This window comes from Eurosta solidaginis, chromosome 5 (genome assembly GCF_040869045.1).
Source record: "Eurosta solidaginis isolate ZX-2024a chromosome 5, ASM4086904v1, whole genome shotgun sequence".
NCBI lineage: Eukaryota > Metazoa > Arthropoda > Insecta > Diptera > Tephritidae > Eurosta > Eurosta solidaginis.
The window spans coordinates 208,799,491-208,820,396 of NC_090323.1; the positions used below are offsets into that span (position 1 = coordinate 208,799,491).

The following is a 20,906-nucleotide window of genomic DNA, read 5'->3' on the forward strand; positions in this document are numbered from 1 at the left end:
TCATAGCGACCGATATCTGAAAGAAAGTCGGAGTAAAGCCAACCAAAGAAACACCGCAGGACAGTGTCACTGGCGGGTCACCTATGTACTGTTGCCTTGTATTTATGCAATATCAGATTACAGTGATTTTAAACTGCTCATACAGTGCTTTTCAAACCGTTTATTGTGTTTTAAATCCTACTGAATAACCTTAGTAAATTTGCCAGTTAAAAGTACGCTGGTTTGACTGAATGAGTCCGTAGTGTTACCAGAAATTTATTTAACGACCGAACTGAAACCACCCATCCGTCCTCTTGGCAAATGCTAGAAGCTTTCTTGGACCTATGCCACTTGCTGCTTTTAGATCTGACAGCTGTATCACTCCTAGTAGCTGGAGTCTTAGCCTGGCAAGCACAAAACATGCTCGTCCGTTTCCTCCCCCAACCCGCACTTTGTACATCTGCTATCACTGAGCAAGCCTAATGTTAAGGCATGTGGCGCCAGAAGGAATTGTTCAGTCAGAATACCCGTTATAAGTCTACAGTCCTCTCTTTTTAATAATAGGAGCAACTTTGTTAGTCTAAGGTTGTAAGACCTACACATCAACGGAAGTGAACCTTTCTTTAAACTCGCAAAGATTTTTTCACAGTTTGTATTAAATTCAAATATTACAAAAAGTTTTTCAAAACTTTCAAATGCTTGGCCGGTTTACCTTCCAGTGACAGCCGGGAGAGCTCAGCTAGTGATCTGACCTTGAACCTTGCTCCAAACATTCTAACATTTCTACGCACCAAACACTGCAATGGATTAAGTTGTCCTCCCTAAGTCCCCTTTCAGTAGAAACTTCAACGGCTATAACAGCTACAACAAAACTAGCACTCAAGAATAAATTTGATCGAAAAAGCAGCTCTGAGGCATCTGAGACGGAGTCGAGGAAATTAATGTATATTGGAACCATGAATGAATCAGATTTCTCAGTGCAGGTGGTATAGCGGAGGTAAGTGAAGTGGACATTTCGCTTCAACTAAAATTTATTTGGCAAAAACAAGCAAGGAAGGCTAAGTTCGTGTGTAACCGAACATTCCATACACAGCTGCCAAATTACAGCTTGCAAGACTTTTAAATCGCCCTCTTTTAAAAGTGGGCGGTGCCACGCCCATTGTCCAAAATTTTACAAATTTTCTATCCTGCGTCATAAGGTCAACCCACCTAGCAAGTTTCATCGCTTTATCCGTCTTTGGTACTGATTTATCGCACTTTTTCGGTTTTTCGAAATTTTCGATATCGAAAAAGTGGGCGTGGTTATAGTCCGATCATTTGAGATCTGAGATTAGTGCCCAGGAACTTACATACTAAATTTCATTAAGATACCTCAAAGTGTACTCAAGTTATCGTGTTTACGGAAGACGGACGGGCTGTGAGCTCCGCTCAGCTGGGTATAAACATTGTTTTAATACGTATTAAGTGGGAAGTATTCGATAGGACGAATGATATCACAACAGATAGTATTCATCGAGGTATTCACAATCCACAAAAAGGTCACCAAGTGAATGTGTGGGATATTCTCCATGCACGTCTCCTTCGCCTTAGGCAACCAAGAAACAGTGAAGAAAATGGCAAGCACTTCGCCTTGTTAATAAAGCTATAGATATTCGAAGTTTCCGAAGGCTGCAATCCTTTACAATGATGGAGGATTGTGTAGTACTATGTTGCCCAAAAGAGGAAGGAGGGTGCGAAGTTTCGCTGGGCATTATCCTGAGCTTGTTATTGTCGTACCAAGATTGCGTTGTAGAAGATGTAGAATTTCTAAGCAAAGACAATTTTTTCTACTGAAGTGCAAGGTGAATCTATACAAGGTGATGGGAAAGCGAATTCAGCTAATTCGCCGTGCAGAAGAATGTAAAATCAAAAGAAAATTTTCATTGATTTCGATTAACTGACATATTGTTGTACAAATGCGTTATATGAAAAATAATCCAGAACAAGGCGAATCCATACCAGGTGGTGGCAAAGCGAATTCAACCAATTCGTCGTGCAGAAAAATGTTAAATCAAAAGAAAGTTTTCATTGATTTCGATTAACTGACATGTTGCTGTACAAATGCGTTATATGAAAAATAATCCAGAACAAGGCGAATCCATACCAGGTGGTGGCAAAGCGAATTCAACCAATTCGCCGTGCAGAAGAATGTAAAATCAAAAGAAAATTTTCATTGATTTCGATTAACTGACATATTGTTGTACAAATGCGTTATATGAAAAATAATCCAGAACAAGGCGAATCCATACCAGGTGGTGGCAAAGCGAATTCAACCAATTCGTCGTGCAGAAAAATGTAAAATCAAAAGAAAGTTTTCATTGATTTCGATTAACTGACATGTTGCTGTACAAATGCGTTATATGAAAAATAATCCAGAACAAGGCGAATCCATACCAGGTAGTGGCAAAGCGAATTCAACCAATTCGTCTTGCAGAAGAATTTAAAATCAAAAGAAAATGTTCATTGATTTCGATTAACTGACATATTGCTGTACAAGGCGTTGTGTGGAAAATAATCAAGAAGAAGCAATCAGCTGTTGGGATAACAACACCTGGTACTGAATTCGCCTTGCTAAAGTGTCAGAAGTTCGAACAATGACTTCAATATTTCATTTCTATTTACGAACACGTAGAAAAAACATACATACAAGGTTGCGTTATAAGCACTAATGCGTGGAGAAAGGAGCAAAGCAATTTAAATTCAAATTCATTTTACTAATATTTATTTATGTTTGTGCATAACGATTTCCTTTGTTGGGTAATTCAACCGAATAGCTTTAGCGGTTATTAGTTGTAATTCGCTTGTAAAAGTAAATGATTGACGGCATCGAATATGTAAGATTATGTTTGACTCACAGTCACGCCATCAAGTCATGTCTGATGGAAAAACATATGTATATGTAATGCACTCAAATTACTTACATACATACATGAATATGCATATTACTCTAGGCTTTGATCTAATATAACCAAGGACCCTTGTTTGTGCGCAAAAAGTTTGAACTAGAAGTGTTAACCACAACTTAGAAGAGATGTGCCCTTCGACTTAAAATACCATATAAACAGCAAAGTACATTTCCACTGTTGACCAGCTTTTATTAGTTTGGGTATGTATGTATGTATGTAACGGAATCTTTGAGCATAATTTTCACCAACTTCCAGAAGTTTGATTAATTTTCCACTTTGTAAACGGATGGCCACCGTGGTGTGATGGTAGCGTGCTCCGCCTACCACACCGTGTGCCCTGGGTTCACACCTCGGGCAAAGCAACATCAAAATTTTAGAAATAAGGTTTTTCAATTAGAAGAAAATTTTTCTAAGCGGGGTCGCCCCTCGGCAGTGTTTGGCAAGCGCTCCGGGTGTATTTCTGCCATGAAAAGCTCTCAGTGAAAACTCATCTGCCTTGCAGATGCCGTTCGGAGTCGGCATAAAACATGTAGGTCCCGTCCGGCCGATTTGTAAGGAAATTCAATAGGAGCACGACGCAAATTGGAAGAGAAGCTCGGCCTTAGATCTCTTCGGAGGTTATCGCGCCTTACATTTATTTATTTTTAAACGGATGACAAGGCAATAATTTGATGGTGAGGTGACATAATTTCAAAGGCTATAAGGTCAATTGATCTTGTTTAGAATGGCCATAAGGTTAATTGAAACTTTGCATACGTATCAATGGCCGATGACACTGCCATAATTTGATGGTGGGTCGACATAAGCTCAAATGACATAAAGTCAATTGACCTTATGATGACTTCAACTGGTCATAAGTTTAATTAAAACTTTGCCCACGTATCAATGACCAATGGCAATGCAATCATTTGATTGTGAGGTGACATAAGTTCAACGGACCTTGTTTAGCATGGTAATAAGGTTAATTAAAACTTTGCATACGTATCAATGACCGATGACACTGGGGTAATTTGATGGTGGGTCGACAAAAGCTCAAAGGACATAAAGTTTATTGACCTTTTGACCACGTCAAATGGCCAAAAGTTTAATTAAAACTTTGAGCACATATCAATGACTGATGACAATACAATACTTTGATTGTGAGGTGACATAAGTTCAACGGACATAAGGTCAATTGACCTTAGTTAGAATGGTCATTAGTTTAATTGAAGATTTGCACGCGTATTAAAGACCGATGACACTGCCATAATTTGATGGTGGGTAGACAAAAGCTCAAAGAACATAAAGTACATTGACCATTTAACCACTTCGAATGTACCACTCTTACAAATATCGATTGTAATCAACGAACAATAGGATTCTCTTCAATTAATACTCAATTGAAAAAATTTCCAATACCCAGAATAAATGAAGTGAATGATTTACCCTGGCGTCGTAACCTCCAAGGTAAAAGTTTATTGTCAACTTAAACAACGAAAGATCTTCGCATATGTGGTAACCACAGCCATTGCGAAACTCCCCAAAAGTGCCAATTCCCACAAACTGGAACTGAGCTGTATTCAAATATACAATGATACAATATATACAGATTATAACTTGACTTCCCGCTTTTTAGGGCACCAGTTTTTACATACCATGGTATGTCCCGCAATATTAATATTGTTTACGTGAGTCTCTTATAAACATTTGAAAGAGCTCACACAGACTGATTGTATCCATAGTGTTAACAGGATTTGTTTATCGGCCAAACGGAAAACCAGTAATCAGAAACCAGAACTTATGTTATAAAATAACTCCGCCCTTTTGGCAAATACTAAAAGTTTTCCAGAACCTAGCTTAATTGCTACCTCGAGATCTAACAACTCTGTCGCCCATAGTAGCTGGATTCTTGACCTCACGAGCGCAGGACACGAACACAGAACATGATCAGCTGTTTCTGCAGCAGCTCACACTTGCTACATATGCTGTTGACGCCGAGGTCTAACTTATGGGTATATGACACCAGCAGGCAATGTCCGGTTAGTATGCCCATCGTGAGCTTCACGTCTTCTTTCTTTGAAGTTATGAGCAACTTCGTGAGTCTAAAGTCGTAGAATTTTCACATAATCTTCGAAATTTTCAGCTTCGCGCTTCTGTCTACGCCTTTTCTTCTTGATGGATCATATACAACTCCTGTCTGTGCTTTTAGTTTCTAGTAAACGGATTAGGACATCTACCGTAGATTCATCGAGTGCTGCACCCTCTTTGGCAACTCATCGGCCTTTTCGTTACCTTCAATCAATTTATGACAGGGAACTCAGTATAGATATCCTCCTCAGTATGGAAGTCCTCCAATGCTTCTTTGCATTCCAGAACACTTTTCGATGAAGTACCGTGTGGATTATTGCCTTAATCCTTAATCGCCGCCTGACACTATATAATATATATTGACGAGACTATAGCTTTGCACGCTTCCTACAGAATTTCTGCTACTTTCTTCACGTTTATAATTTCGTCTGAAAAATGCTACAGTAATCCGGCAGCATGTGGGATCTACTTATTTCTGGATATACACAGTAAACAGCAGACCCGACCACTTCCATTCATTCGCAACCATCCGTATATACATATATAGAATGTTTTGCCTTTTCTGCACCCTGACATCAACCCGCTGGCTCAAGTGTGGTCTCAAGATCTCTCTCGAAGCTCAGACACGGGACCATATATTCCGTTTGCCTGATATTAGAGAGCTCTATACTGCTATGGTCATAAGGCGTGCATCCAAGCCGCCCCAGGACCTTAAGCCTTATTGCAGTTGCTAGCGCCATATTTTTGGCCATTAGGTCTGCAGGTGAGATGTGCGGAATGGTCTGCAATGCAGCTGTCGGTGTAGCCAGGGCTCCCGTTATGCTAATCATTAATAATCTGCATAGCCCTCTCAACCAACAAGAACCCCTTAGTAAAGTATGGAATGGACAATTGCCATAAATACCCAATGTTAGAGTTTGGCCGAATGACCTCACCTGCAACCTAGCATCATCTTACATGCAAACCGTGCCGCGGAGGCTTTATTCGCTATCTTTTCCACATGGAGTTTCCACGACAACTTATTATTTAGTGTGATTCTTAAAAATGTTGTACTGAACTATTTTTGTATGGTTACCCCGCCTGATATATTTTAATTTAGCTCTTTAAGCAAACTTTAAGTTGGTTAATTGGAATTTCCTCGATAGACTAGTGGTTAGTATCAGTGCCTCAGTACGTAAATAAGCTAAAAGCATATGAGCACTACGCATCTGTATTACAAATCATTTAAATATCAATTTAGTATATACTTACGTGGTATGATTCCCTGTTCGACGAGCTGTGAATGTGGTCGTCTCACCATTAATTTCACTTTAAGCGCTGCAACGGCCACAACAAAACGGATCACATATCAAAGGATTTCAGTTATAAGCCAAATCACAAGTGACCAACATTCCACAGACCATTTGATGATGTAAGCATAAGCGATGAAAAGCATCACAACGATTTCAGCGTAGGGGGCGAAAAAAAAGAAAAATGAAAATTCATAAGTAACAAAACCACCAGAGGGAGTTGTGCTATTAATACTTATATAACTAGATTATACATACATATACATATGCAATATTATATATCAACCCTGTGAAATATAACATTATATTTAATAAACCCACACGCAGTTACTCAAATCGTAGTAGCAAAATAATTTTGTTTAAGTACCTAAAAAATGGCAACAAAAAACAAGTAATGGATATCACTATGTGACACGAAAGCGACGATGTGTATATGCATATTATGCATGTTAGGTTTCTACATAGGTATATTGTAATTTATTCTGTGAAAGTACATAATATAAACAAATATGTATAGCAAGAGGCAACACTTTTTTACTATTATCTTTACTTATTTGCTCTTACAATTCTTTATTTTTCTGTTTTGCCCTTTTCTGAACAACAGGTGTTGTGTGGTTATTTCGATGTAACCACCTACTTTTGTGGGTAAAAAAATTATCCAGCTACTTTCGCAGGTAGAATACCAAAAGGGTGTAAAAGTTGCCACATGATTTCGTTACCGTGATGAAGAATGTTGTTACCACACTAGAATCGGGGCGTTACGGTCATAAAAATAGCCGACGACAAGTGTTCCCTGTTACATCGTTTCTACGGTCATTACAGCTATGTAACGAAACTTTTTAGTTATTGTGATTAACATCGACAATTCCTTAACTCATTAGGTGGTATCTTAAGGCGAGAAAGCTAGAAAGTTCTTAGCAGTTTGCGTAAAATCAAAAATGTTTCATAAAATAATAGTTTTATCCTTGAAGAAGAAAATTAATATAATTGTTTACGGAGGACAAAACACACAAAATATGGAAATAGTAGGCGGAGTACATAACAACAAATTATTGTTGAAAAGACTATGGACGAAATATATTAATAGGTGACTTTATCCTCTTATTTTCGAAATGGACGACCACGAAAGGCCAATGTAGGCGTTGATAGGAATATCGTCATCATGGCTCTTTTGAATACTTTATTTAAAACTTTTCCAGAAACTTCCGCGGAATTGAAGGATAATATAAACATGGCAACTACAATAGCAACGGCACTGATTCTCTTGAGAAAAACAAATTTTTTGTGGTCCATGGCTAAAAAAACAAAAAACCACTTTCCTCCACAAAAAAGCGATCCCGCACGCTAACTGGTATTATAAAAACATAAATTGGACGGGGAGCGATTGGCCATGATTCATATTCTCTTATGAGTACATAATAAGTTTTAATAAGTTAAGCTCCGTGATGCGTAGTAAGTCCCAAAAATCAGGAAGATTGAGTCAAAACTGCGTTAAGGCAACAGTGAAGGATTCTCCATATATAATGGTGTGGAACGCATTAAAAACCGTGAGATTTGCTTAGATTTTGTTAATGGGGCGTTAAACTATATCCGCCGCCTACACTGGCAGCATTTAAGACGGCGTCTCACCAAGAATTGGGGGCTAATCGAGCACAGCAATCTGAACGCAGCTGAGAATCCATATTTTGGTATTTTTGGGGCTAACCACGCATTAAAACTGAATTGAATTTATTTATTTTGCACTATTCTGAGAACATGACTCGTCGCCAGTTGCTCCGTGGCCAGTTTCTTTTTTCGCATAACCAGTTTAGTAGGGGGCGCTGGTTTTATTCTAGCCAGGGGCCATCTAATTCTTGTACCTCAAGTGACGGCGGGCCAACAATATTATAGTTTTCATGTTAATGCTATCCTTCAATTCCGCGAAGGTTTCTGGAACAATTTTAAATGTATTCAGATGAGATATCCTGACGATATTCCTATTAACGCGTTCAGTGGCCTTTCGTGGTCGTCCACTTTGATAACATCTGAATAAAGTCCCCTATTCAATACATTTCGTCCAAAATCTCCTTAGGGATAATTCATTATAATGTTCTCCGCTGACGCTTTCCATATTTTGCGCGATTTATTCTTTTCAGACAATTATATTTTTTTTTCTTCAAGGATAAAAGTATTACTTATATGAAATATAGTTGATTTTACGAAAACTGCTAGCGATTTTCTAACTTTCTCGCCGTAAAATACCACATAATTAGTTAAAGAATTATCGATATTAACGAAAATAACTAAAAAGTTTCGTTACGCAGCGGTAGTGACTGTAGAAACGCCGTAACAGGGAAAAGAGTTTACTCGGCTTTTTTTAGCGTAAGAGTAGTTCGCGTACTTATCTGAACTCACTTTATCTTAGTATTAAGAATGGGCGAAATCCGACTATGACCATGCCCACTTTTTCGATATCTAAAATTTCGAAAAATGGAAAAAATGCTATAATTCCATACCAAATACGAAAAAAACAATGAAACATGGTGATTGGATTGGTTTTTTGACGTAAAATATAACTTTAGAAAAAACTTTGTAAAGTGGGTGTGACACCTATCATATTAAGTAGAAGAAAATCAAAACGTTTTGCAGGGCGAATTCAAAAGCCCTTGGAATCATGGCAGGAATAATGTTCGTGGTATTACATACATAAATAAATTAGCGGTACCCCACAGATGATGTTCTGGGTCACCCTGGTCCACATTTTGGTCGATATCTCGAAAACGCCTTCACATCTTCACACATATCTCGAAAACGCCTCATTAATACCTTTAATTTGATACCCATATCGTACAAACACATTCTAGAGTCACCCCTGGTCCACCTTTATGGCGATTTCTCGAAAGGGCGTCCACCTATACAACTATGGCTCACTCCCTTTTAAAATAATCTTTAATATCTTTCATTGGATACCCATGTCATACGCACACATTCCAGGGTTACCCTAGGTTAATTTTCCCTTACTTTGCCTCCAAATGTAATGTTCGGTTACACCCGAACTTAGCCTTCCTTACTTGTTTTTTTTTCGCTGGATAGCTTTCCAACCCTACATACATTTATATTTTTTTTTTTGTATTGCTTTCGCTGCATGCGTCAAGGCAAGCCCACGCCCATTTTTCCTGAAGCAACGCTAGGTATGCAGACACGCTTTGAAAGCATGGACCTACCATTTAATCCCTCGTATTTAGCAGCCAGTTAGGAGAAAGTTGTTACAAATGTTATTTTAAAAAGCTGTATAAATATTTTGTATTTTTCATAATTAAGAGCATTGAAATTTTAATTGCACACTTCTAACCAAAAGTTGACTCAAAGTTAAATGGGTTCAGTAAAAAAAAAGTTTTTATCCCAACAAGCAAAGTAAGCGTAATGTAAGTTTTTAATAAGTTTTCTCAAAAAGACATTAAGCTTAGAAAACATGGTTGGGACCCCACATTCTCTTGTAAAAACATCAAAAAGTCTGAAGTAGCAAGGTTGTTTCATTTGAAGCGACGTGAAATCGTTTTCAAAATTCCTATAGAAGCCGTCTGAAAAACATTAGTGTTATGAACATAAGAAAGATGGAAAGATGCCTAACTCCACTGATCTCAACTCTGGTTATGTGGCAGCACACGATAGAACATATTAGCAGTTTGGAAACAATTGAAACTAATTAAGTGTATGCTTTGTTCTTTTCACAAACATATAAAGCTAACATAATAATAAAATTCCATAGAAATGTTATTTTAAAAAGCTGTTGTTGTTGTAGCAGTGCTTCGCCCCATCCAATAGGTGGACCAATCACAAATTGTCATCAATATCCTCTAACGGGAGTCCTAGGAAACTTGCAGCTTCAACAAGGGTGGACCATAATGAGAGGGGTGTTAGAGGCGTTGGTTCCACATTACAATTAAAGAGATGGTTGGTGTCATGTGGGGACACATTGCAAGCAGGGCATACATTTTGTATGTCGGGGTTGATTCTGGATAGGTAAGAGTTTAACCTGTTACAGTATACAGATCGAAGTTGAGCTGGAGTGACTCGCGTTTCCCTGGGGAGTGTGCGTTCCTCTTCCGCAAGTTTTGGGTACTGTTCTTTGAGTACTGGATTCACCGGGCAATTCCTGGCATAAAGGTCCGACGCCTGTTTGTGGAGTTCACTGAGGACCTGCTTGTGTTTTTTTTCATTCATACGGCTGAGTTCTCAGGTGCCGTATTTCCTCATAATACTTACGGAGATGACTCCTTAAGCCCCTAGGCGGTGTTGGCCCATCAATCAGATGTCTGTTGGGATGCCCAGGTTTCTGGGCCCGCTTGTGTATCCACAGGCATTCTGATGCGTTGGTGTATATCCCTTATTTGGGGGTCGCCGGGATCGAGCTGTCTTATAAGGTCACGTTCTCTCGCTAAGTTTGCGGCCTTAGCGGAAAATAAGGTCGAATTTCGGAAATTCTACCGGCGGGAATGAAGCGAGTCGAGGCGGATTCTATGACCTTGCGGAAGGCACGGTCCCCTTGGCGAGCATCAGTCGGGATAGGGAGGGCAGCAAAGCGGTTGTCTGTAAACGATTTGTTAGGTTAGGTTGAACTGGCCGTTCCATGAGGTCCTCACATAGACTGAATAAGTCCGTAGTGTTACCAGAAGTTTGTTTTAACGACCAAACTGAAAAATCCTATCAAAAAAATAATAAAATAACTCCGTCCTCTTGGCAAATACCAGAAGTTTCCTAGGATTTAAGCCACTTGCTGATTCTAGATCTGACAGCTGTATCACTCCTAATAGCTGGAGTCTTAGCCTGGCAAGTGCAGGGCACGAGCACAGAACGTGCTCGATCGTTTCCTCCTCCAACCCGCACTTGCTACATCTGCTATCACTGACCAAGCCTAATTTAAAGGCATGTGATGCCAGAAGGCAGTGTCCAGTCAAAATACCCGTCATGAGTCTACAGTCCTCTCTTTTCAATGATAGAAGCAACTTTGTTAGTCTAAGGTTGTAAGACCTGCACATAATATTCGACACTTTACAGCCCCGCGCTTGAACTCACGCCTTTCCTGCTTGGTAGTTCATCCGCTTTTTCATTCCCATCTATTCCCATATGCCCTGGGACCCAATATGGATGTAAAAACATAAAAGTTAACACGATTATTTTCTTCCAGGGTTTCTACTGCTTTGGTTCCGGCTACTATTTCCGCTTGGAAAACGCTACAGTAATCCGGCAGCCTGTAGGATCTGTTTATTTCCGGATCAGCACAGTATACCGCAGACCCCACTCCTTCCACTACCTTGGAATCATCTGTGTACACATGTATCGCCTCGTCCGTCATTTGAGCATCCTTGCGCCAACCGTCCACCTCTATTGTGGCCTTAAGATCGCCCTCGAAGCGCAGATAAGGAATCAGGTAGTATGTTCGTCTTGCGATTGATGACGCTATACTACTATGGCTGTATGGTCGGCGCTGAAGCTGCCCCGAGACACCGAGCCTGGTTGCAGTTGTTAAAGCTATGTTCTTTGCTACCAGGTCTACAGGTGTAATGTGCAGAATGGCATACAGTGCAGCTGTCGGGGTTCTTTTCAGGGCTCCCGTAATGCTAAGCAATGATATTCTGCATACCGCCCCCCCCCCCCTCCCTAATTTTGTGTGGCTTTCCGCCGAACAAGAACTCCATAGTATAGGATAGGGCTTACAATCGCTGTAAAACCCAATGAGAGAGAGAGGGCGATAAGCCCCACGCACACCCCAGCATTCTTTTACATGCATAAAGTGCCGTTGAAGCCTTCTTCATCCTCACCTCCACGTTGAACTTCCATGACAGCTTACTGTCTAGGATGATTCCTAGATACTTTGTGCAAGGTTTCTCCTGTAGGGTCAACCCTCCTAACTTAGGCCTGATCCAATTTGGGACCTTGTATCTCTTTGTAAACAAGACCATATCCGTCTTATCCGCGTCGACTTCCAACCCCACATTTGATGCCCGGGTATGAATATCCCGAAGCGCCCGAACCATCAAAGAGGATTTGTATTCGTCCCACTTTCCTTTTTTGAAGTTTATGAATGTGCGTTTTTCTGTGACGATGAAGTCGGCGGTAAGCTCGAGCGAAATAAGTACAGGCAGGTGGTCAGATGCCAATGTTACCATCGGCTGCTAGTTGACGCAGTTTACGAGTCCTGCGCTCACGATTGATATATCCGGCGAACTGTGAAAGCTTCCTACCATACGTGTGTGGGCGTCTCCGTTTATTGTGCAGAACGTCGTTTCTTCTATTTGATCAGCCAACATCTCACCCCTACCGTCTGCCTGCAGGTTTGAATGCCATAGATCGTGATGGCCATTGAAATCGCCCAAGATAATGCGATTATTGCCAGTGAGTAAGGCGCTGATATTAGGGCGGTATCCACTGGGGCAGCAGGTGGCAGGAGGGAAGTGGATGTTGATGATTTCTAGGTTTGCATCGCCCGACCGGACAGATAATCCTTGACGTTCTAAGACACTGTCCCTGCGGTCGATGTCGGGATCAAATATATGATATTGCACAGAGTGGTGTATGATAAACGCGAGGCCGCCTCCATTTCCGCTCTCGCGATATTTTCTGTGGACATTATGTTCAAATGCAACCCTGTTATCAACTTACATATTTTAGCTACCCTGAATTGTTGTTTTTGTATAGTAAAAGCAAAACCAAATTTTCTGTATCTACTTTACTTCCTTTTTTATAACATTGAATAAAAGCCACATTTTGTAACATTGAATAGTATATTCAATCGTGTTTTTCTACTTGGATCCGTCAAAGAAAAAGTAAGATATCCAACAGGTTATGGGCCCAGGTGCAAATCCCTGGGAACCAAGTAAAACGTATTAAGTGGCAAATGGGAAAAATGACTTCCTCGCTTTTCAACATAGAGAAGCTGAACGAGTCCAATTACGACTCATGGAACTTGCAACTGCAAAGTGTGCTCGTCCATCAAGATTTGTGGTCGGTTACATGCGGAGAATCACCTCAGCCAGGCGACGATGCAGCGGAAAAGACTATATAACTGTGGAAGGCTAAGGATGATAAGGCAAAAGCAACGATAATCCTCAGCATCACGCCTATGCAGATAGGCCATATCAAAAACTGCAAAACGGCGAATGAGGCTTGGAAAAGTTTACAGGAGGTGCATAGACCAAAAGGACCTGTAAGAAAGATAACCTTGTTTAAGCAGTTGCTTGGCATCCGAATGAATGACGGTGAGTGTGTACAGCAATACGTTTGCAAATTCACAACAGTTGCAAAGAAGTTGGCTGAAATCGGAGTGTGTCTCCAAGATGATTTGTTCGTCATTATGCTTCTTGCAAGTTTGCCGAAATCATTCGAAAATTTGTTGGTTGCCTTGGAATCTCGCGACGAACTACCAAATCTCAGTGCGGTGAAAATAAAATTAATTGAAGAAGAAGAGCGGCGTAAAACATGTCAGACAGAACAGACCGAAGGTAGCGTGCGAGCTTTTGTAGCACACGCAAACACAAACGTAAAGAAAAAATGTTATGAAAATGCAAAATCATACGATGGCGCAAGTAAGCGCACTGGTAGTAGCCAACGAACGAACCTAAAATGTTATTGCTGTGGAAAAAAAGGTCATTTCGCCGCACAATGCAAATCAAAAGAAAGAGATCAAACATCGCATCAAAATGTTAAACGAAATGGGCTGTTCGCTGCTGTTACTAACAGAATTTTTAATATCAATGCTTGGTGTATTGACAGCGGTGCTTCTTCGCATTTATGTTGCAATCGCAACATGTTTGAAGAGTTCGAACCATGCGAAGAGATAATTATGCTAGCAGCGGAACACAAAATATTAGCAAAAGGAAAAGGTGTTGTTCGATTAAGAACAAGCGAAATTGACATAACACTCGTAGATGTCTTATTTGTCCCTGGTTTACAGTGCAACTTTATGTCAGTTGCCAGAGTGGTTAACAGCGGCTACATTGTCGAATTTAAGGAAAACACGGCGAAGATCATTGCCAAGCACGGAGGAATAATTGTTTGTGCTAAGAAGGTCAGTGATTTGTACATATTTGAAGCAAATGAGAATAAATTATTTTTTTCGAGGAAAACCTCTGATGACGTGATGAAATGGCACAATAGGTTTGGCCACCTTAACTTCGCTAGTTTACGGGAACTAAGTAATAAAAATATGGTATTTGGACTTTCTCTCAACATCCCGTCTGATGTGAAGTGTGCTTTGTGCATGGCAAGTAAATGTAGTCAAAGACCATATGTTAGCTCACAAAATTTTGCAAAAGATGTATTAGGTGTGGTGCATACAGATGTATGCGGTCCGGTAAATGTTTCGTCAATCGGTGGAGCCCGATACTTCTTAACCTTTATGGATGATAAGACGCGGTACATTTTTGTTTATTTCTTACAGAATAAAAATGAAGTGTTTGACAAATTCAAAGAGTTTAAGGCAATGGCAGAGCGTCAAACGGGCAAAAAATTTAAAATATTAAGAAGTGACAATGGCACAGAGTTTGTCAACAATGAATTTAATGAATTTTTAAGAGAAAATGGAATTTTGAGGCAACTGTCGGTTCCGTATACGCCACAACAAAATGGCGCTGCAGAGAGATTAAATCGTACGCTTATTGAAATGGCAAGGTGCATGCTGTTAGATTCGGGTCTACCACAGTCATTGTGGGGTGAAGCAGTATACACAGCTGCATACTTGAGAAATCGATCTCCAACTAAAGCGTTAGATAGTGTAACGCCATATGAAGCATGGCATGGGTACAAGCCAACAGTATCGCATTTGAGGGCATTTGGATCATTTGCAGTAGCACTTGATAAACGCCAACGAGACAAATTCAAACCAAAGGGAAAGGAGTATGTAACGGTCGGATATTCCGACACGGCCAAGGCATATAGGTTGTTTGATAGAGAAACGAAACGTTTAATTGTTAGTCGGGATGTATACTTTATTGAGCAACTACAACACAAACAACAGTCTGAGGTAATTTTTGACGTTTTGAATCCAACACATATACATGTTTCCGAAAATGAGGAGGTAGCTCCTTTACCTTCCATTAAAGTCGATGAAGCTACGAAGAACGCGAACGAAGATGAGGTTGCCGTATGTGACGACATGACTCGTGTACAGCTAGAGAGAAGTGATGATGATTTCGAATCTGCTGAAGAAGACCGCCTCTCAGAAAACCAAACTGAGCTTAAACGTGAACCAGACAGACCTGAGGTAACTCGCACAGGCGTATGGCTTAGACCTAGAGGGAAGCAGAACTATTTAAGCTTGATGAAAACAGACGATATTAAAGTACCTGCGACAGTAGACGAGGCTTTATCCAGTGCAATGTCAGACAAGTGGTATGAAGCAATGAAGATTGAATACGAATCGCTATTGAAGAACAAGACATGGGAGCTTGTGGAGCGTCCTAAAACCAAAAGGTGGTGCGTAACAAGTGGGTGTTCGCTGTCAAGGGGGATGTGAATGGAAATGTATACCGCTATAAAGCTAGGTTAGTTGCGAAAGGGTGTTCGCAAACGTATGGCGCAAACTATACCGAGACGTTTTCACCCGTTGTAAGGTATAACACTATTAGAATGATTGTTGCTATAGCTGCGGAGTATCGTTTGCACTTGCACCAAATGGATGTTTCCGCCGCCTATTTGAACAGCGAATTGACAGAAGATGTTTATATGAGTCAACCTGAAATGTTTGTTGATAAACGTTATTCGGATTATTGCTTGAAGTTGAACAAAGCGCTATACGGACTTAAGCAATCCGGTCGACAGTGGAATATGACATTAGATTCCATATTGAAGCAGATAGGTTTCAAGCAGTGCAAATGTGAACCGTGCATATACATTATGCACAGAGACAAACAAATAAATATTACAGCCGTATACGTTGATGATCTTTTGATTGCTAGCTCAGAACTTAGTGATTTACAGCACATTAAGAATTTGATATCGCGTGAACTAGAAGTAGTGGACAAGGGTCAATTCCAACATTTTTTAAGCATGGAGGTCAAAAGAGATGGCGACACTGGAAGTATAGCTGTCAGTCAAAAGGGACATATTAAAAGGTTACTTCGTGAGTACCAAATGGAAAATTGTCGGCCGATCGCCACCCCTTTAGACCCAGGGCACCAAGTTAAGTGCGATGACCAAAATTGCAAAAGAAAAGTCCAAATGCAGTACCAATTTCTCATAGGGTCACTTATGTATTTGGCTGTGTGCACCAGGCCTGATATTTTGCACTCAGTTTTTAAGCTAGCGCAACGGAACAATGATCCACATGTAGAGCACTTATTGGCAGCAAAGCGTGTATTGAGATATTTATGCACAACTCAAAATAAAGAACTGAGGTACTACAAGACAGGCAAACCAATTGAGTGTTTTGTAGATTCCGACGGCGGTGACACAGGTGACCGTAAATCGTATACGGGGTATGCAGTTATGTTAGCCGGAGGTGTTTTTTTATACGAATGTAAGAAGCAAGCAACCGTAGCCCTTAGCAGTACCGAGGCCGAATACATGGCGCTAACTTGTGTTGCAAAAGAAGCCATTTATCTAAAACAGCTTTTAAATGAAATGGAACTAGAAAGCCCGGATGCGATGGTTTTGAACGGGGATAACTTAAGCGCGATGAATTTAGTTAAGAACCCCGTATACCACGCTCGAAGTAAGCAAATAGATATTAAATATCATTTTATAAGAGATGTTTATCGAAGAGGCGAAATCGAGCTCAATTATTGTAGCACTAACAATATGATTGCCGACATATTTACCAAGAACCTAGCCAAACCTTGTCATGAAAAGTTTTGTAAAATGTTGAACATATATTAACTTGTATGCTCAAATATGCTCGTTGAGGGGGCGTGTTGAAATGCAACCCTGTTATCAACTTACATATTTTAGCTACCCTGAATTGTTGTTTTTGTATAGTAAAAGCAAAACCAAATTTTCTGTATCTACTTTACTTTTTTTTTTATAACATTGAATAAAAGCCACATTTTGTAACATTGAATAGTATATTCAATCGTGTTTTTCTACTTGGATCCGTCAAAGAAAAAGTAAGATATCCAACACATTATACCCAGAACAGGTCTGCAGAGCAGATCTTTAGTCTCTTGAAACGCGGCAATGCGGATGTTGTGCCGCTGCATGAAATCGACTATCTCCGTGACTTCCCAGTTAATCCATTACAGCTTATCTACAGAATTCTGATGTGAAACGGATACGTCGTCACTCTGGGAGTAAGTGACGGGTGACTACGCCTGATTTGTGAAAGGCTAGGACGCAACTGCTGTTGTGGCCCTGGGACTGGACGTCCCTGGGTAAGCATTGGGGTACCCGGTGTATTTGGGTATGCGGCCTGGCAACATGGCGCAATGAAACCCGTCGGGGGGTTGCCATCACAGAGACCAGAACATCTAGGAAAGTGGTACCGTAGAAGGCAGGTGCTGCATTGGGCGGATGTTACAAACATATATATTCTGTGCTGGCAAACGGTGCACAAGGAGGTAGGGACTAAGAGTCTGTTTCCCTGACCTACACGATTGCTGCCGGAGAAGAGGGGGAGAGAAGACGGGGGCAGCGGCTGCTGCTCGGCATTTCTTCCGACTCTACTACAGAGATTGTAGGTGTGACTGGGAGCAGCCGTGTGATTGGTGGCGCCGTGGGGCGCGAGCAGAAGCGGGTACTTGTTGTGGCTTGCAGAGCAGCGGGGCTGCTGGATGGTAGTGAGGGCGCACTAAGGCGTAGACTACGGGACGCCCTTGGGCGTGAACAGCAAGGAGCCACAAAATATTTATAGAAGTTACGTGGACGTCTGGTTTTGGGATCTAGCCCAGAACAACCTGTCCGATGCAACCATTCTTACACGAGACACACTGACAAGTGTATGGCCGTCCTAAAAAGATTCTTTTCCGGCAGACGCAGCTGTATAAATATTTTGTATTTTTCATAATTTTGCAATTTTAATTACGCACTTCTAACCAAAAGTTTACTCAAGGTTAAATGGGTTCAGTGAAACAATTTTTTTATCCCAACAAGCAAAGTAAGTTTTTAAAGTTTTCTCAAAAAGACATTAAGCTTAGAAAACATGGTTGAGACCCCACATTCTCTTGTAAAAACATCAAAAGGTCTACAGTAACAACTCACTTTCGTAAACTCACTTTCAAAATTCCTATAGAAGCCGTCTGAAAAACATTAGTTTTACAATCATAAGAAAGAAGGAAAGATGCCTAAATCCACTGCTCTCAAGTCTGGTTATGTGGTAGTACACGATAGAACATACATGTTAGCACTTTGCAAACAATTCAAACTAATTAAGTGTATGCTTTGTTCTTTGCATAAAAATACAAAGCTAACATAATAAGAAACGTCTATAAAATAAAAAGCTGTATAAATATTTTGTATTTTTCATAATTAAGGGCATTGAAATTTTAATTACGCACGTCTAACCCAAAGTTTACTCAAGGTTAAATAGGCTCAGTGAAAAAAATTGTTTATCCCAACAAGCAAAGTAAAAAGACATTAAGCTTAGAAAACATGGTTGGGACCCCACATTCTCTTGCAAAAACATCAAAAAGTCTACAGTAACAACTCACTTTCGTAAACTCACTTTCAAAATTCCTATAGAAGCCGTCTGAAAAACATTAGTTTTACGAACATAAGAAAGATGGAAAGATTCGCTTCCCACGGCAGCCGGTTCTTCGTACCGGAGTGACTCTGGATTTTTTTCCCGACCAAGGGCTGTCATTTCAGTGTAACCCCGTTTAATTTGTTGCGTCCCTCTCACAAATTGTCATCCTCGGAGCAGCTCCTTGCAGCTGGACTGCTCCATACCCTCCTGCTCCGGGAAGGTATTGAACCTAACCCCGGTCCCAGGCTGTGGTTCTTCTGCATATGTCGGAAAATGTTTTATCTTAGACGGTCATACTCTTGTCAGTGTGTCTCGTGGAAAAGATGGTTGCATCGTTCGGGCTGTTCGGGATTAGAACCTAACGTTCACCGCCCCCGAAACTTCCATAAAACTGTTCTGGCTCCCTGCTGTTAACGTCCAAGGGCGCCCCGCGGTTCACTCTCAAACGTATCTCCGCCACCTTCTAGCAGCGCCGCTGCTCAGCAGTCCATATCAACCGTGCGCTGTGGCGTTTTCTTTTCTGAAAAAAATTGTTGCCTAAGTAAATGGTTAAGCCTTAATAGTGTTACTCCTAGCCCAGAAAATTGTCAACATTTATAGTGCATACAAAGAACATTTCATCTCACCATATTCACTCATATCACAAAACACACAAGAAGATTGCGCATTGCGCATGTAAACATTAGATCATCTCTTCTTTATGGGCAATTCTTACGTCATCTTCCTTTAGCTCTTGTTTTTTTCTCTCTTCCTTTCATTCACTCAAACAGTCAACTGTGACGTAGCTGCGCAGAACGAAGCCATAAGTATGTGATCTGCACTCATATTAACAGAGTATATGTGGAACTCAAGAGCGAATTGGGAGTTTCACAGAGTTGCACTGCCAAACCGCCATTTTATACAGGGTAAAAGTGTAACGCTTTTGCGTTGGGAGCAGGCAACAATTTTCACAAATAAAGTTTCTATAACTTTATCTGATTCGAAGAAATGCGCGAGTGGCTTTTGCTGACAATTTATAATGTATTCTTCTGTAGACAAAGCCAGACGTCGTGCTAACAGCCACCCATTACCATCACCCCCACAGAGGTTGAAGCGGCTTTCTGTAAGGCCAGGCCTTCCAGGTCAATAGGCCCAGACGGAATAGCCATGCCAATGCTTAAACACCCTGCGGATGAGGGAATAAAATACTTAACACATGTTTTCAACATGTCACTGGAATACTTCGTCATTCCCGAAAAATGGAAAATGACAAGGATAATCCCGATACTGAAGCCTGGCAAACCTGCCAATGAAGGGGAGTTTTATCGACCGATATCACCCCCTTCGCCAGTAGCAAAGATATTGGAAACCGTTTTTCTCCCTAATTTCACAGCAAATCTTCGCCTAGCTACGCACCTACAAGGCTTCCGTAAAATGCACAGCACCACCACCGCGCTCAATGCCATTAACACTCAGACCAATTACGGGTTAAATCAGCAAAAACCCCATCATAGGACGGTGCTCGTGGTACTTGACCTGTCCAAAATTTTTGAAACAGTCAACCACTGCACGCTACTTCAAAACATAGAAGGCTCACACCTTCCTGCTTGTCTAAAAAGATGCACCGCTAATTACCTGAGTGGTCGGCATGCGCCGGTTGAATTTAGGAACGATATTTCTAAACCTAGAACAATTAAGCAGGGCGTTCCACAGGGTGGTGTCCTATCCTCGCTTCTGTTTAATTTCTACATGTCAAAACACTCTTCCCCACCAGAAGGAGTCACAATTATTTCCTATGCTGATGACTGCGTGATTATGGCTACAGGATCTGGCCCTTCAGTTGATGAATGACTTTCTAAAATAAACAGCTATCTCCCCGATCTTTCCGGTTTCTTCGCCTCGCGCAACTTGGCATTATCACCGACAAAATCCACGGCCACCCTGTTTACGACGTGAAAGGAATAGAATATTGTACGTACGCATCGATGGTGT

General features: G+C 40.8%; 1 protein-coding gene across 4 annotated transcripts in view; it reads right to left on the reverse strand.

Annotated features, from left to right (window-relative positions):
• Mrtf (Myocardin-related transcription factor) overlaps positions 1-20,906 on the reverse strand; it is a 671,490-nt gene that overhangs the window by 354,383 nt on the left and 296,201 nt on the right. For all 4 annotated transcript variants that reach the window (XR_010953535.1, XR_010953537.1, XR_010953536.1 and 1 more), the window contains exon 4: positions 6,243-6,308. Coding sequence is in view for 1 of the 4 variants with exons in the window: in XM_067787886.1 (XP_067643987.1) it covers positions 6,243-6,308 (66 nt within the window). In the remaining 3 variants the exon portion in view is untranslated. The remainder of the gene's footprint in view (positions 1-6,242; positions 6,309-20,906) is intronic.